The sequence below is a fragment of the Misgurnus anguillicaudatus genome, chromosome 25 (genome assembly GCF_027580225.2).
Source record: "Misgurnus anguillicaudatus chromosome 25, ASM2758022v2, whole genome shotgun sequence".
Taxonomy (NCBI): domain Eukaryota; kingdom Metazoa; phylum Chordata; class Actinopteri; order Cypriniformes; family Cobitidae; genus Misgurnus; species Misgurnus anguillicaudatus.
Window position 1 is genome coordinate 30,812,127 of NC_073361.2, and position 18,804 is coordinate 30,830,930.

Below are 18,804 nucleotides of genomic sequence, written 5' to 3' on the forward strand. Positions count from 1 at the left end.
GAAAGCGAGAATTCTTGATCAGTCTGATCCGCTGTGGTGCATCAGCAGGAGACCCTCTGATATGGGCAGCTGTGCACACACTTGTCTCATCTGCTGTGGTGCCGATGATGCGTGTTGGCTTTCTCCCTGTCATACCAAGACCCATTACTGAGCGTGCAACCATCAGACATTGCCTCACCAACTTCCAGAGTGTTCGCAGACAATTGAATCAGGCATCAATAGCTATTTGGTGTGATGAAAGCGTTTTTGCTCTGGGTGTAGATATTTACCTACATGAGACAGAACAGTTCAAGGATCTGTTCCTCTGCATGGGCCCTTTTCATTGGACGCGTGTTCTACTCAGATGCCAGGGAAAACTGCTTCGTGGTTCTGGCCTGGATGATGCATTGGTGGAGTGTGAAGTGTTTGGACCTGGCGTGATAGAGTCGGTGTTAAATGGTAGTCATTATGTCCGGGCTCTCACTGGGATGCTGATTGTGGAGAATGTGATCAGGTCGCTCCAGTGGGAGATATTCTGGCATCACAAGGACAAAGCAGAATATCCAGTGCTAGCACAGGTAGAGGCACTGCACACTACATTGACTGCAAATCAACGTTGCTCAGAGCAGTTTGAGGCCTGGGTTGAACAAGTGCAGAAGCTAAATCAGGACTTTCTGGAGTTTGAGGAGGAGTGTGAAGCGAAGTCAGAGCTCTGCCAATTCTTTTGAGTTTGGCTGGAATTGGTGGCCGTAATTAAAAATGCTGTAGTCTCCGAAAGAGAAGGAAACTGGAACCTACACGTGGCTACTATAGAGGATTCTATGCCTATCTTTGCAGAATGTGACTGCATAAACTACCTTCGTCATGGTTCATGGTATCTTGAACAAATCAAGGTGCTGGAGTTCACACATCCTGAGCTCTACCGGTGCTTCTCTATAGGGCATTGGGTTGTGCAGGATTGCCCTGGCTGGTTCTGTGCTGTGGGAGGTGACATAAAGGTCGAGCAGACCATTCAGCGAGTGTCAAAGGGTCCTGGGGGTCACTATGTAGTAGGAGCCACACACAATGCAAATGCTGTAGCAGAGTTTGAGCTCTGAATCCATACTCTGTGACAGTCAATGTGCCTGTTCCACTGCACAATATACTCACCAAGCAGGCTGTTAACCAAGGTGTCGCTCTTCGCTTGCTCAACTGTCTCCAAAATGGGAAACATGTCTACTGCTCATACAGGCAGGAGAGGTTAGTTGAGAAGAACAAGAAAATTAGCACAACTGTATCAAAGAGAAAACTACCTCAGTTCAATGAACAACCACAAAATACACCAACAATCAGTATGAAGGAGCAGAAGTTAGTCTCATCCAAAGACATGGCAGAGGCACATAGCAGTATGGACATTGCTAAAGAGCGGGGAATGAGTATTCGGCAGATACTTTCTCATGATGTGCTTTCAGCATCTCCCCTGTTTGATGGTGACCTTCCAGCTCATGTCAACAAGTCAAAACTTGTCAGTGAGATTGAGCCTCAACTTGATCTCACCCAATGGAGTCCTGAGTCTACTTATGCCACTCATGTTGTGGTAGACTTCATGTTGAAGATGCGACAGATGCCTCTAGCACAATTCCCTACTTTAGGTGCTGTCATCAATGCCATCATCAGCTCAACATAATCCCTCTGCCAAAAACCAGAGTTCATCCATCTTGTACTAGATTCCTACATCGAGATGTCCCTGAAAGAAGGGGAGCGCATGCGGCGTACAGACTCAACAACATGCATCAACATTATTGACATGAACAGACACACACCCATCCCTCAGCAACTTGACAAGTTCTGGGCGTCTGAGGAGAACAAGCGGAATCTCCAACTGTTAGCTCGGGATATAGTGTGCAATCGAGCCAGTGCCAATGCTACTGTTATTGTCAGCTCTATTGTCATTGATGATGAGGTGCTACCAGCAAAGGCAGCTGGTGGTGAAGAGATCCCAGATCTCTGGAACTGGATTGAGGAGGCTGATGCCAGGTTGCTGGTGCATGTTGAGTGGGCTGTTCGTGTGAAGCAGTGCAAGAGAGTTGTCATAGTCTCCAATGACACAGACACCTTTGCATTGCTTCTCCACTACAGCCCATACTTCCAAGAGCTCGGGATGAAGGAGATCTGGCAGCAGTATGGCACTGGTGAGAGGCGGCGAATGCTTCCACTCCATCAAGCAATCTCTCGTCTTGGAGATTCACTGTCAAAGACAGTGATTAAAGCACATATCCTGACTGGAGATGACTGTATTCAATTCAATTCAATTCAATTTTATTTATATAGCGCTTTTCACAATTTGGTAATTGTATCAAAGCAGCTTTACATAATAGATGCAGTGAAAAGCACAGAAAATCGACAGATAGCACAACATAATAAACGATAGCACAAGCAGTTAAATTTGCTACGGCTATAAATCAACATTATAAGCAAACGTATTACTAATGTAACGTATAGAAGTTAAGCCCAAAAAGGCTGCCTCCCCGGGTTGAAAAACCCCCTAGGAGAAAAAAAAAATGAGCAAGGTGGGGACTAAACATGCTGCTATGGCTTCTGACCCAGTCCAATACTTAGCCAACTTTGGAGAGGCAGACACCTTGACAGAGCAAGATGCAGCGTTGGCTGAAAAGTACTTGGTGCGTGTCTGGGCTGGGGCCAGGTCAACTACAACAGCTAAGACCTTTGATGACCTCAGGGTAGAAATCTACACCAGTGGAAGTGCTGGAATTGATGCTCTCCCTCCCACAAGTAGTGGGATCAGAGGCCACATCCAGCGAGGGGCTTTTCTGGTTCATACCGCATGCCACTTACTTGCAACAGCCAAGGACCCCAAAGCAAGACTAGAGCCAATGGAACATGGATGGAAGGAGCACTTTGGCACATTCCTGCCATCAAAATGTCTGAAGCCCTTACCACCAAGTCTGCTCACAGTATGTAAGTGTGCAGGCAAGTGTGACAATCGCCGATGTGGCTGTCGTGCTGCTGGAGTTTCATGCACCGTATTCTGCCATGGAAAAATTGAAAAATCATCCTGTAAAAACCCATCCCACTAATATGCAGTCACACATACAGTACACTTTGACAGAAATCAGACTATATGGTGCACTTTTAGTTAATTTGATATGATGTAATTTGTATCACATTTATAGCTACATAGTTTTATTTGCACCCAATTGTTTTATTTTATATCATTGTACTAACACCCAATTAAAATAAAGTTCAAAAGGGATGTTTATAATTGTTTCATTTCTTCTTTTCATGTCTTGTTATAATTAAAACAAATATTTGTGGAAAAAATACAATAAAAAAAGACTATTAATAAAAAAATCTTAATTGAGTTATTAAAAAATTATGTTGAAATTGACATTTGAATGACAAGATGATCCTTAATGTTAAAAACAATATTAGCAATGAATGCTAAATGTCAGATTTAGTAGAATTAGGCTTATTGCATCAGGTTTTTATTTCTAATAATGGCCGAGTTATGGCCAAGGTCTTCAGAATAGGAAAATGACCCCGACCATGACCGTTCAAGGGCAAAAATCACTCAACATGGTCACAACAACACCAGAAATGAACTCCACACACCACCACAAGTCCAAATGGAGGTATAATATGTGTATATACACTCAGAAACAAAGAAGTTGGATCCCCACCATCATCCATCGGCGGTCATATTCGACACGACCACTACATAACTCGTGGCACCATGGCAGACGAGCACCTCAGTGATTTTTCATGTCTAGGGACCCACTAACTCAGTGCAAGTGAGAAATTCCCCCAACACCAAATTGCGAACAGGTCTACAGGCCAGGTACTGGATTACTTGTAGGTTAACTGACTGCATGTAGATATCATCACTGAATACTGTCTGTCTGCTCATACACTGTAAAAAGTTGGTTCAACTTTAATTTTTTTTCAATTGGCAACACCTACACATTTTTTTAGGTGTTACAAATTCAAAAAACATTTAAAGTTGACAAACTTTTTTCACCTAAAGAAAAGTGAAACTAAAGTGAAATTTTAAGTTGATCCAACTTTTCACTTTTTACAGTGTAATTCAAATCAGTGTTTAACGAGAGACACAAAACCTTAGATGTTAGGTGTTACAAGATAAGATAAATCTCTTATGAATATGACTTATGAAAACTGAAACACATCACAGAGGCCTATATATAATAGATGTTTTATTGAATGCACACTTGTTGCCATTGTTAAGTGTCTGGCCCGATGTTAACTTCCGGTCTGTGTTTGTTAATGGTCCTGCTAGTGGCAAATCTGAAATGCGATTATAATGAGATTTTGTCAATATTGTGATTATACTTTACCTCATGTTAATGCAATACTTTGATAAAAATATTACAATTAAGCTCATAATCGCAGCAGGTATGATCTTATTAAAACAGGTGTACGCCATATTTAATCGCAGTATGCATCCATGTAAACGCTTTAATCGCATTTATACCGTACTAACTGAAGTGCGCATGTGTTTAAGTCACGCACCTTAAGCGCAATTTCATTTTCAACTTGACATTAGGAAGTTTTCACTGAACTCACTGTCAGCAGTCTGTCTTCATACAAAAACACCTCAAATAACACGACAGCAGCGTATAAAACCCTTACAGGCACTGTTATAATATTTCTATCTTCATCACTGCACAGACTAATAAAATGCGTCCATAAGAATATGTTTGTCATTTAACGTAAGTAAATTAAAACAGTGGACAGTATATGTGAGTTCATGATTTGTGCTCTGTATTGGGCTATAGTCCGAAAATAAAAACTACATAAACAGAAGTGAAGAGGTTAACTCCATTTATGTAAACATCTTACTGAGATCAAGACCTAACTCGGATTATTTGAAATAATCGCATTATGAGGGTGCATATAAACGTGGTCATTGAGATCATGTAGACAGTTTCATCGGACACACACCTGTTGCTGCAGTTAGGCGGCTGACCCAAAGTTAACTTCCGCTCTGTGTTTGCTTATCTGTCTTGCTATTTACTAAACTGACCTCTGGAAAAAATACCTTGTTGAAAATAACAATGTTTTGGTTTCCTACAGATGAGAGAAGACGGCGAGTATAGATCACCGCTGTGAAAAGAGCTTTGACACCCAGTAATGTTAGCTCAGTGTAGTACTTGATATGCATTACATGATATCTAAATGAAGTTAATCAACTTGTCATTCATTTTACTTCTTATAAAAAATCTACTCTTGAAGGATGATCTATTGATCTATGACAGGTCAATAATTAATCTAAATATTTTAAGACAACAATCCACAAAAATATCAGTGGAAATAAACACAAACACTATAAAGTTGTGTTGTGATGTCATGAGATAAATATTTAAATCAGTGTGAGTCTGTTTGCATATCAGATGAGATGCTTCAGATCTCTGAGAGTTTATAGTGCTGTGAGTTTAACACTTCATAACTCAACACAACACACAAAACTAAACATCAACAATGACCTTCACCATCATCTTCATCTCGACACTTTTATTCTCCTTACAAGGTAGATTATTTATAAAATGTGACTAAAAATATTTTTATAAACTGTACATCTACATTTTAATATATATTATATATTTATCATTTCTGTTTCAGGGTGTAAATCACAGATCACAGTAACTCAAAGTCCTTTAGTGAAAACTGCAGCACGAGGAGACTCTGTTACTCTGAACTGTAGACTCAGTTCTCCTACAGGCTGTACTCCACCCTGTGTGTACTGGTACTTACAGAAACCTGGAGAAGCTCCTAAACTTCTGATATCTCTGACAAACAGACGTCAATCTGGAACTCCATCAAGATTCAGTGGCAGCGGAGTATATGGTGGTACAGATTTTACTCTGAGCATCAATGTAGTTCAGACTGAAGATACAGGAGATTATTACTGTATGAGTGAACATGTTGTCAGTAATAGCCGGGTGTTCACACAGTGATAAAGTGTCGTACAAAAACCTCCTTCAGTCAGACTGCACAGATACACCTGACAGATACTGCAGCTGCACACACACACACACACGCACACGCACGCACACACACACACACACACACACACACACACACACACACACACACACGCACACACACACACACACACACACACACACACACACACACACAACCGAAAAGACAACAATGATTATAAAAAAAACATCTCATGGTGTTGTGTTGATATTTCAGAAGTAACTGATGGTCGGTGTCAACTTTAGGTTTGTATAACTCATATAAAGAAAGGCTGATTTATGTTGTACATGTGATGTCTGCTATCAGTTTATAATTATGAATCATACTCTTAAAGTATATCATGTAGCTGTAGTTTCATTCAGATGTTCTTGTGTGCTTATTATTTATGATAAAGAAAGAGGACAACATCAGATCTGTTCTTGTCAGTTCATAAGAAATTCCCTTAAAACTTCATAACTGACAAAGTCTTCATTGAGAAGAAGTGAAAGTGTTCAGGTTGACAGCATTTAAACAAACAGTAAATGTGAGATGTGAAAATCAGATTTGCATTAATAGTGTTGAGTGATTCTGTTCTTCTCAGATCTGTCTCCTGTTAACATCTTCACATCCGCTTTAGTTTAATATCATCTGGATATGCAAAGTTTTAAACAACTCTGAACTATTTTTAAAGGTTAACACTTCAGAAGAGCTTTTGATTAATGAGACTGATAAATGAAGCAATTCAACACAAATGTGAGATGTTAGGACATCAGGAGTGATCTTCAGGAGAGAGCTCAGATCAAACATCACAGATCTTATGAAGCGCTTCATCATGACTGCTTCTCATTTCTTTTCTATTTGGACGAATCAAACATCATGAAATACAGGCATTTAAAGATTTTTGCCTTTTTGTTTAATGCTATTAGCACAGAATTGAAGACTGAATATCATGTAGAGTCTCAGAGTCTCACCTGATCCTCACCCTAACATCTGATCTGAGATCAGTGGAATGATGCTTCTGATCAGAAACTGCTGTCATATCCTTACAGTTCCCTTTCAGTCGGTCACTACGACGTCACGTCGTGACCGACGAATTGGGAACTCGCTTAGAGAGACCAATCTGCTTCGTATACTACTAAAACGCCAATGAACTTGGCATTGAGATATTTGCATAATGCTGGCGCCGCCCCGCCAGGTGCGTATATAAGGCGCACGTGCAAATAGGGAAATCAGCTTTTTCGCTTCGAAAGCCGGCTTTATCTGACTGAGAAGCTACTATCTGCTCTTCTGGGAACGGTTGCTGAAGTTGATTGACAAGCAGTACTAACACAGCGGACGCTCGCAGTATTCCACTGCTCTGCATATTTTTTGTTTTGAGTTTAGTGTGTGCGTTGCCTTTCCCTGTGCGCATCATCAGCTGAGCACCTAAAGAGTGATTTCCCTAAAAGAGTGATACGTGAGAGCTCGTATATTCGGAGATCGGCGTCCTTTTCAGGATTGCTTTTCGTCCGTGCGATCTTGGATGTGAGAGGTATAAGGGTTCCAGTTACGGTCACGAGCGCTGTCTTCATGCTTGGGCATCAAGCACTCTGAGGCTGCGCTCGTGGAGAGTTTTTGTTCTCTCTGTGAGAGCATAACCCTCTTGGATTGCGGAGACGACTGACATTTCTACGGGAATGCTGTCCGCGTCTTTGCAGTGCTGACACCGCCATGGTGCGACTGTCAAGCGCTCGCATGACGCTCTTCGCATCACTACGCTGAGGAGGACGGAGGATGCGTCCTCCACCTACCGGCCTTTCATCCTCAGCCGGTTGAGGTTCCGGTGGAGACGGCAGAGTCGTGTTCTACGATGTCTGCCGAATCCATGGGACCTCCTTCTGGTCCCGTTCACTTCTGCAGCATCAGAGGGGTGTCCAAGTTCCTCCGAAGTGGAGTCGTTCCGGAGATGGCGGCCGTGCCCGCTCGAGCGGCGGAAACGGTGAGTTGGAGAGGTTAACCCCTCTCCGCCCGAACTGTACCGCCCACGTGATTGGTATTTCGGAGCTGCTCGGGCCTCTCGGTCCTCTGCTCCTGTGCCTTTCTTCCCGACGGCACGAAGAGCTGACGTGATTTGCGGCCATCCGGCCGTTCAGCTTCAGCTTTCACCCTTCACCTCCCTCACCAAGGGAGCCGCTAAGGGCAGGGACCCTTCAGTGGAGCGGGGGGTTGCGATGCAGCTGCGTTCCTGGAGGGACCACCCAACCCTTCCCTCCCGTGTTTGTAGATAGTCGTCCGGTTACGGGCGCTGTCCGTCAGGCATGCGGAGAGGCGGCTTCAGCCCTGCACGCAATAACGTTGCTACGGGTTCACCAAGGATTTACGAGGGAGGCCGCGACCTTCAGTCGTGCGATGTTCACGACAGTGGTTCAAGATCGCCACCTTTGGCTGTGTCTGGCTGACGGACGCAGGCGAGAACAACTTCTTGAATGCTCCTGTCTCACAGACCGGCCTCTTCGGCGAGGCCGTGGAGTCGTACAGCTCCGCTGCGCAGACTGAGGTGATCTCTGAGGTCATGCCCCGGCGAAGGAGAGCTGCCCTTGGTAAAAACCACCACGCCGGCTCCTCAGTCTGCCTCTCGCCGTCGGCGTCCTGCGGCGACCACCTCCGTTCCCCTCCTCGGACCCCATCTCGGCAGCGCGGGGGAACCAGTCGTCAGCAGCTCGCCCCGCCCGCTTAGCCGCTTCCCGTGAAATCGGGAGTTTAAGTGGCCAGTAAGCGGGCGACCTGGATTGGCAGAGGATCACTCTTCAGGAGACGGTGATTCGCTCCTTCCCCCGATAGAGGGTCGGGTGGAAAATTCTTGGTTTGCATATGTTCCACCGGCTGTTTAGCCGGTACCCACTAACCACACATAGAGTGCATTCCTCTTCCCTCTCCAGGTCTCCAGAGGATCGAGAGAGCCGTGAGCGGGCACACACCAGCTCACCCTACCTCTCCTCTATCGCCAGCGGGTGTTCTGAGGAGTCCGAGCCCTCCACTCAGGAGACCGGACCACCAGCACCCTCATCGGAGTCTGCGCTCTCCGCAGAGGAGACCAGACGACCGTCACCTTCAGCGGGCTCAGGTCAGTGTCACACACACATACTGTAGATGCTTATGCTGTCACAGCAGACGCACCGGCAGTCTCACCTGTCTCGCTTCGCTGCCCCACCGCGGGTACTTTGGTAGTGTCGTTAATTCTCCTCGTACGGTGCCTGGGTGCTTGGCTTCAGTTCCCAGCCCGTTCGTTGAGTTTTACGCACGATCCGCCTCGGTTACGAAATACAATTACCGGCACAACCCCAAAATTCTCGGGCTTTCGTTTCACTATGTGAAAGTGTCCGATGCACATGTACTGCGTGCATAAGTCGATATCTTGCTGGCGAAGGATGTTCGAGCCGGTCCCTCTTACCGAGATGATGATATGATGATAGGGTTTTTCCAGCCTTTATCTCATAGTACCCAAAATACGCGGTGGGTTACGATCGATTTGATTTACGCACCGGCTCTACAAAGGTGGTCTTTTTTTGGATGATAACGCCGAGGCTCGTATTTCAATATTCAGATCGGTTGCAGCCTTAGACCTGTAAGACGTGTACTTTTGTGTCCATCTCCCCTCGCCTTAGACTGTTTTTTCGCTTTGCTCGTGGGGTGGGCATATTAATATTAAGTACACCATTCGAGCTGTCTCTCTCTCTCCGTGTCTCCATGAAAGTGCTAGTCACGACATTTAAATATCAGAGAGAGAGTGTTGTTCGCATTCTGCTTTATTTACGTCGACTTATAATAGCCCGTTCTTGGCAGACGTGCGCGAACACAGAGTTAATGCTTCGGCATCTCGCTCGTTTTAGTCATCAGGTCGACTGGGAAAGAGCAACTTTGCCCCGTGCAGAGGATCCTTTTTCTCAGTATGGAATTAGACTCGATCAACTAATTGGCGTGTTTTACAAAAGCGCGCAACTAGTCAGTTCTGACTTGCCTCGGTTTAATTCGAGGGAAGTACGCAGTCCCTCTGAAACAATTTCAGAAGCTCCTGGACATATGACAGCATGCTGCGGCTGTGACACTGCTCGAGCTGCGTCATATGAGACCGCTTCAGCGTTGGCTTTACGATCGAGTCTTGAGGAGAGCGTGGCGCACCGGCATACACCGTGTAAATACTACACCTGCGTGTCATTTAAATTTCCCCGTAGTAGACCCAGCATTTCTGATAGCAAGATATGCCTCTGAGGGGTCTCCTGGCATTCTGTAGCATGCGATGCCCTAAGCACGGGATGTTCAGCCACGTATGACGGGCTTGCAGTCTCTGGGGTGTGCATAGCACCCCAACTGCCGCGAGCGGTGCGCTGTATATCTGGGACTTGTACGCTCCGCTATGGAGATGCGAGGGAAGGATGTATTTGTCGACACCGATAACATTGCGACTGTTGCGTTATTTACCGTTAAGGCGGTTTTGCGCTCTCGTCACCTGTCGCATCTCGCTCGTCATCTCCTCCTTTGGAGTCAGAAGCATCTGAGGTCCCTTCGTGCCATTTACATCCCGGGTTCGCTCAATACAGCGGTACGCGCTTCCCGAGCTGCGCCCCCAGCGAATGGCGACTCCACCCCCAGACGGTCCAGCTAATTTGGAAGAAGTTCGGTTGTGCGTAGATAGATCTGTTTGCGTCGCCGGACGATACCCACTGTCGCCTATTTTATTCACTAACCGAGGGCAGCCTCGGCGTGGATGCGTTGGCACACAGCTGGCCGCGGGGGGTGCGTAAATACGCATTCCTTCCAGTGAGCTTTATTGCGCAGACACTGTGCAAAGTCAGGCAGGACGAGGATAACCTTTTATTAATCGTCCGTACTGGACGACCAAGAATTGGTTTCATAGTTAATGCTCCTCGCGACAGCCCTCCCTGGCGGATTCCCCTGAGGAAGGACTTTCTTTCTCAAGGAAGGGGCACATTTGGCACTCGCGCCCCGACCTGTGGATCTCCATGTATGGTCGTTGAGCGCGCGCAAGGTTTAGGTGATTTATCGCAAACGGTATCTAACACCATCGACGCGGTTCGAGCACCGTCCACAGGACAGGCTTACGCGCTTAATGAAATCTTTTCGTCACCCGGTGCTCTTCGCAACGCGAGGACCCAGAGAATGCCCTTTAACATTATGCTTTATATCTTTAACATGGGTTAGATGGTAGGCTGTCCCTCCGCCATTAAGTTGATATCGCCGCTATTTCTGCTCACTCACTTATCTACGGCAGATCAGTTGGCCAGCATGATTTAATTATTACATTTTAAGAGGCGCTCGCAGGCTAAACCCCTCGCGCCCTCCCTCTTTACTCCTGAGACCTGTCCATGGTACTGAAGCCTTCTGGTCTCATATTTTAGCCTTTGCAGTCTGCGAGTCTGAAGTTTTTTATCAATGAAAACTCTGACCCTGCTAGCATTGGCCTCCATGAAGAGAGTAGGGGATTTACATGCATTCTCTGTTGACGATTCGTGCTTTTAGTTTGGTCCTGCTGTCTCACTGAAGACCCAGACCAGGCTTCGTGCCCAAAGTTCCCACCACTCCCTTCAGAGATAAGGTGGTGAGCTTGCAAGCGTTGCCTTTGGAGCAGGCAAACCCAACCGAGGCTTTGTTGTGCCCCGTACGCGCACTGCGATTCTACGTGGACCGCACGCAAAGCTTCAGGACCTCAGACCAGCTCTTTGTTTGTTATGGTGGCCAGCAGAAAGGGAAAGCTGTCACTAAGCAGAGGATGTCTCATTGGATAGTTCATACTATCGCCCTAGCTTACAATTTGCAGGGCATTCCTTTGCAGGGCATTCCTCCGCATTCCACACGGAGTGTTGCCTCATCTTGGGCTTTAGCTCGTGGTTCCTCGCTAACAGACATCTGTAGAGCTGCTGGTTGGGCGACACCTAATACGTTCATTAGATTTTACAATGTTCGTATCGAGCCTGTATCCTCTCGTGTTCTTTCCTCACCAGGGAGGGCACGGAGAGCAGACTCGCAAGTCGGCTTGCAGCCTCCGACTGAGGCTCCAAATTCAGTTTCAGTATGGAAGGCTAACAGAGCAAAAATGCGTAATGGTTTGATTTGCTCTCTCCACTGCCTTGACAGCCTTTGTTGCGGAGCATTGGCTGTCAGCCTTTCACTAGTTGTATTCTTACGAACCTACGTGTTTGGCCAGGGCCCCACATTGTGTCCCATCGGGTTCCTTTGTGAGTATTATTCCGTGGGGTTAATCCTACCAGCCCACGTTTCCCTTAGCAGAGCACTGCTTTGCTTAAACAGCCACGGCTGTCATTTTTACCTCAACTACGGTTGACTTTCGCCCACCATTAGCCCTTAACGGGGCGGTGGCTTCCGCAGCGTCCCTATACCGCTCAGATAGGGCGCTTCCCAGTCGCTGGCACTACTGTGGGGTTAAAGGAACATCTAGTGCCCGGCCTTCTGCCTTATTTTCTCCATTTCCCGAGGGAACTTGGAGGGCTTTGCAGACACTGGAAGAGGTCAGCCCCTAGTGGCGTTTTGGTAGGGATTCCCAATTCGTCGGTCACGACGTGACGTCGTAGTGACCGACTGAAAGGGAACGTCTCGGTTACGGATGTAACCCTCGTTCCCTGAAGGAGGGAACGGAGACATCACGTCCCGTCGCCACAGGTGCTGCCACCTGCTGTTTAGGCCGGTCACCTTCCGGCTTTCTCAGCGAACAGAAGCTGATTTCCCTATTTGCACGTGCGCCTTATATACGCACCTGGCGGGGCAGTGCCAGCATTATGCAAATATGTCAATGCCAAGTTCATTGGCGTTTTAGTAGTATAAGAAGCAGTTTGGTCTCTCTAAGCAACTTCCCAAATTCGTCGGCCACGACTTGACGTCTCCGTTCCCTCCTTCAGGGAACGAGGGTTACATCCGTAACCGAGACGTTCTCACATGAGTCTCATTTAATGAATCTCATCATTACTGTAAACTCTTATTATCTGTCTCTTATCTGTCCTGTTATAGTCATCAGTGATGAGTTTATCTGCTGTTTACTGACCTCTAGTGACAAACTTTATACAGTAATGTTTTCATTGATGATCAGTGGATGGGTTTATATGTGGGACAGAGGTTTACAGGGTTTTTGATAGCGTACAGAAACTAAAATGAAAAATAACAAATGCGCTTTACCCCGGGGTTATCTTCATTCTAAACACTTCTACACTCGGGGTAAGGAGTGTTTGTAATTTAAAAGTGGTGTTATCTCTGAAATAAAGGGTTATAAAATCCTCCTTTGAAGCAGGGTTAACCCCACATTGCCGTGTTAAACATGTTCAGTGTGAAATGAAGCGGGGTTATAATATTATTATGACTCAATGCTCATTTTTGTGAACTTGGGCCCTGATGCACAGCTCCTAAAAAGATTACAGTTTTTCTCAGTCGTTTTTGACCATTTGTCAGATCAGAAATAATTTTGTTCAACCTCCACATCATCAAGTCAGTTGTGCACAACATAAAAGCAAATTCTCATTGTTTTGATACAATCATGCAGATGATTATGTACAATTGTCTGCTGTTTCCATTTCATTATCTTATGTCATTTTCATCCAAATATATTATTTTGGTTTTTGTTGAATAGTCTTACACCTCAAAACATTTAGGAATTTGATCATCATATAAGGCAAAATTGTTGACCTTTGTGTCATAATCTGTTACTGTAAGCATGTTTTCCATGTTTTTTTAGTCTTTTGTAAATGCACTTCTTTTTGATTTGTTAGTTTGAAGACAGATATTGTCCTCATTACTTGATATTGTACTCATTATTATGTCTGCCTATAGTTTTATTTTATTTTATTTTTTTACATAATTTGTCAACATGTTACTGTTTAATAAGGATCAGATGACACTACAGATGTTATATATTAAACATGTTCTTTCTTTATGTTTTAAAGGATTTTTTTATCCAACTGGATTCCAGAAGAAACTTTTATTTATGTCAGTACATACAAACTGATGACCGGCAGGTAAAACACTCAATCTCCATCTGTCTTTTCATCAATGTTTAACTGGGCTTTATTTTGTGTTTGTGTTTGTTACACACTTTTATTATTTGATGTTAGCAGTATGTTCAATTCTTCAATAAACTTAATAAACTTGCACCATGTTAGAGTAAAGAAGAGCACAAATATTATTTGTTTTTGTTTATTTAATGTGATGAATGTTTATGTGATGGGTTTACAAAAGTACAGAGTAAAATCTTTCAACTTGAAAAGACATAAATAATGACTAACTCAATATGAAAAGTGTAAAACAGTCAACAATATAAACAATGTTTGGAATAGGTGTAACAATTTTACATGTGAAAAGTCCATAATCCTGTGCATTATGATATATCGACATTTTCATCAAATATTTAACAAACTACACAAACAGTGCTGGAATTTACTTGAATGTTATCTGACAGTAGAAAGATGATCTAAAGAGACTTCAATGATGATTTGTGTAAATAAAATGAATAAAAGAGTGTTTTCTCAATGAAATTCACCGTCTTTCAGAATCTGAATGTAGACGACATCATATGGAAGAAAAACTCAACAACAGTCATGAATCTGAGATCTCTGGTGTCTGTAAATAAACATCCAGTCATGACACTGGATTAAATATATTGTCCAGAGATCGATACTAACAAACACAAAGACATTAACATGCTTTGAGTGCTGTCATATTTTATATTATTAGATTGTCTGAATACAAACTTTAATCCAGCAGATATTATTGTAGAGTAGTACAGATACAGACTCCACTCATCTGTTTTAATATTGAAATATTTGATGATAGTAGGAGGTTTAGTAAAGTCTGATCACTGCTTTACATCTCATCACACGCTTCAGTACTCTGTGTGTTTTTAACAGTCTGACTTTATAACACAGTGCTGGAAAAACAACAAATACACAAAATGAATCTCTTCATCATCACCTTCATCTGGATTCTTGGCAGTTTTATTCAAGGTAACAAAAATTCATCTTTTTTTGTTTAGAAAGTATTTTAACTCTTAGTTTTCTTTTTTGAACAAATTTGTTTTCTTCTCAACAGAATCCAGAGGAGTTACTGTAACTCAGAGTAAAGCTCAATCTGTTTCTGTTGGACAAACCGTCAATATAAAGTGTACAACTGATACTGGAATATATAGCAATGATTTATCTTGGTATAAGCAGAAACCTGGAGAAGCTCCTAAACTCATCATTTATTATATAAATACTCATCATGGTGACACTTCACAGAGATTCAGTGGCAGTGGAGCAAATTCTGGTAAAGATTTTACTCTGAGCATCAGTGAAGTTCAGACTGAAGATACAGGAGATTATTACTGTATGAGTTATCACTATATCAGCGGCTATGTGTTCACACAGTGATAAAGAGTCATACAAAAACCTCCTTCAGTCAGACTGCACAGATACACCTGACAGATACTGCAGCTGCACACATGCACGCACGAACACACACACTAAAAGTGTATTAAATTCATTTAGTTTTCCAAATTTAGATAGTGTCTCTTAATATGACATGAATCTGATCAACAACAGTTTAACTCATGAGCTTTAGTTATGACTCTTTCTGTCTATAAAGGGTTCAGTTAAGAGACTCTCTAGCGTTCTGTAACAGAACTTTCCTTACATTTGCTTTGTGTTTTTGTCACTTGACATATCAAGTTGTATGTAGATGACTAAGATAACTTTAATGATGAACAAAAAGAGGTTCCTAGATTTAATAATATTAGGTAACTCTTTCACTGCTGACCAGGGCCATGCACAGGGTTGTGGCCCGGTGGCAAGAGCCACTGCCCCTCTCACCAAATGCCAACATGTTCTGTTACCGCTCTGCTAAAGATCCAGCTGTCCGCTCCGCAGCATCTCTTACAATCTGTACAATCTCTGGAGAGCGATGATAGTTTGGGAAGTTTGTTGCATTAACCGGTAGATTAATTACATTACCTCAGATTTTGAGCTGCTGATTTAGTCATTTGGTAGTTTTTGTATTTCTGTCGCTAATTATTTCTAATGGTTGCTGTTGTTGGCAGACAAAAAATACAAAAAAATAAAGAAAGAAAAAATGCCTTCACAAAAAGAAGACAGAGGGGACAGTGAGGCTGTAAAGGCAGTTCAACATTGCAAACATGGATTCAAAGCTCCAGCACGTAAATCATATAAAATTATTAGTTTTCTTTAATTCTTATGAAATATATTTTCCATTTTAATCATTTCTCTTAGTTGATACTTATCTATAAAACATCATATTTATAATATTTTATTAAAACCATATTAATTGTGCCACCCCCTGAGTGCCCCCTTTTTGGTTTGGGCCACTGCCCCTCAAGTATGTGCACGGCCCTGCTGTGTGAAAAATAAACAAAAGAGCATGAAAATATTAAAGTTTGTAAATGATGAACAACAACAAAAAATTATGAACAGAGTTTATTTATATTATATAACTGAACAACATTATCATTCAGTGTGATAAAGAGAAAGCTTACAGACTATAAACACATCTGTACTGTGTGTTTATGATAAACTGTTTAAACTGTGTGTGTTATTTTATCTGAATTCTGAAACAAATATAAATATTTCAATAACTTGATTTTTAGTTTTTAGGTTTGTAATTTTTGTCGTCCTGTGGCTGACTGTGACACAGTAAAGATTCATTGAATTCGTGCACAACATCGGTCAGAATCATTTAATCGATTCTTGTTATTTTAATGCACAGATAATAAAATATCATCTGAAAACAATGAACACAAACATGTAGAAACAGCCAGTAAAGTATAAAGTTGTGTTGTGATGTCATGAGATAAATATTTAAATCAGTGTGAGTCTGTTTGCATATCAGATGAGATGTTTCAGATCTCTGAGAGTTTATAGTGCTGTGAGTTTAACACTTCATAACTCAACACAACACACAAAACTAAACATCAACAATGACCTTCACCATCATCTTCATCTGGACACTTTTATTCTCGTTTCAAGGTAGAATTAAGTATACATAAATACCTTATCTATAAAATGTGAATGTAAGTATTTTTTATGAACTGTAAACAAAATTTTTCTTTCAGGGTGTAAATCACAGATCACAGTAACTCAAAGCCCTTCAGTGAAACTTGCAGCACCAGGAGATTCTGTTACTCTGAGATGTTCTCTATCACATGATACTTCAAGCTGTAGTCCACCCTGTGTGTCCTGGTACTTACAGAAACCTGGAGAAGCTCATAAACTCCTGATATATCGGACCAAAACCCTTCAGTCTGGAACTCCATCAAGATTCAGTGGCAGTGGATCAAACACAGATTTGACCTTGAGCATCAGCGGAGTTCAGACTGAAGATGAAGGAGATTATTACTGTATGAGTGCAAACGTCATCAGTGGTAGCTGGATGTTCACACAGTGATAAAGAGTCGTACAAAAACCTCCTTCAGTCAGACTGCAAAGAGACACCTGACAGATACTGCAGCTGTACACACACACACACACACACACACACATACACACACACACACACACACACACACACACACACACACACACACACGCACACACACACACACACACACACACACACACACACACACACACACACACACACACACACAAATAGTTGTTATTCATTGTCTCAGTGTCTAGTGTAGCTTGAATGTTCAAAGAATGTACAGTTTGTAAAAAAAGAAGACAGAGACAGAATTGCTGCAGTTAAGACTTTACAGTATTTACAACACAACATCACTGCAAGATAACAAACATATTCAATATTGCTTCCATTTACAATATTACAGTATGTAAAAACAATGCAAACAGAAAAAGCCACAGATGAATACAGTAAAAAAGAAAATCTCATCATCTTATCTCTATAGTCTTTCTATTTGGCCACATGTTCTCATTCATATCACACCTGATATCTTCTCTGACACAGCATCTTGGGAAGAATCTTTTGCCATTTCTGACATTGTTCAGTTGTTATGTCTGAGAATGCATGATATACTGCATCCAGGTGGGACTGCAGGAAAACCTCTTCCTTGTCCTGGTGGTCTTCCACTGACTCATGCAGGCATTTCTCTTACTTTTTGTGGTTCTCATATTGATAATTTTCGACACATTGACCCAAACAGATCCTCTTTTACTGTATTGTATACCATATAGTCATGCAATTGAAAGAACCTGCGTGTGTTTCCTAGATCAACTGTGATTTATATATTTGCATACTGTAAGTTCAATCAGCTGTTTTTCAATCCCAATGGAAGTAAATACGGGGGACATATTTGTGTTTCAATTCATGATATGAACAGCTGTTTACTTTAAACCTGACATTAAGTCAGTGTCACAAGCCAGGGGCTGGCCGCTAAGGGTTAAGCCACGCCCCTTCTAACTTCCACCTCGAGGAGGTCCCCAAAACCAACCCAATGACCAGACAACAACGAGTACAGGTAAGTATAAAAATATTCTTTATTGATTTAAATATTTAAAATATATGGGGACTCGGGGAAAGGGGATTTAAAACTAGGATCAGGATCTGTCCTCCAGGGGGGGGGGATTTTCGTCGGGGAACGGGCTCCCGCCTCTGGTTCCCTCTGCCCGTGGCGCGCTCCTCTTCCTTCCTGGAGGCAGAATAAAATCACAATGAATATGGGCATGTACTATTTCCTGTCCGTGTACCTGCGTGTAATTCGCGGCACTCCGCCGTCTTCCCACGCGGCTCCTTAGTTGTCGACTCACTCTCCTTTCCTGTTTCTCTTCCTCTCTACAGGCTACCACTAGGGCACGAAGACACAGCGGATCGTCCTCACGAGGGCCTCCACCGACTACAGCT

At 43.0% G+C, this 18,804-nt stretch overlaps 1 gene segment (V, D, J or C); it reads left to right on the plus strand.

The window, feature by feature from the left end:
* Nucleotides 1–14,908: 14,908 nt before the first annotated feature.
* LOC129425832 (Ig kappa chain V region K-25-like) lies at nucleotides 14,909–15,365 on the plus strand. The segment is given in 2 exon segments: nucleotides 14,909–14,960; nucleotides 15,046–15,365. Coding segments are annotated over 2 exon segments (372 nt in total).
* Nucleotides 15,366–18,804: the final 3,439 nt, after the last annotated feature.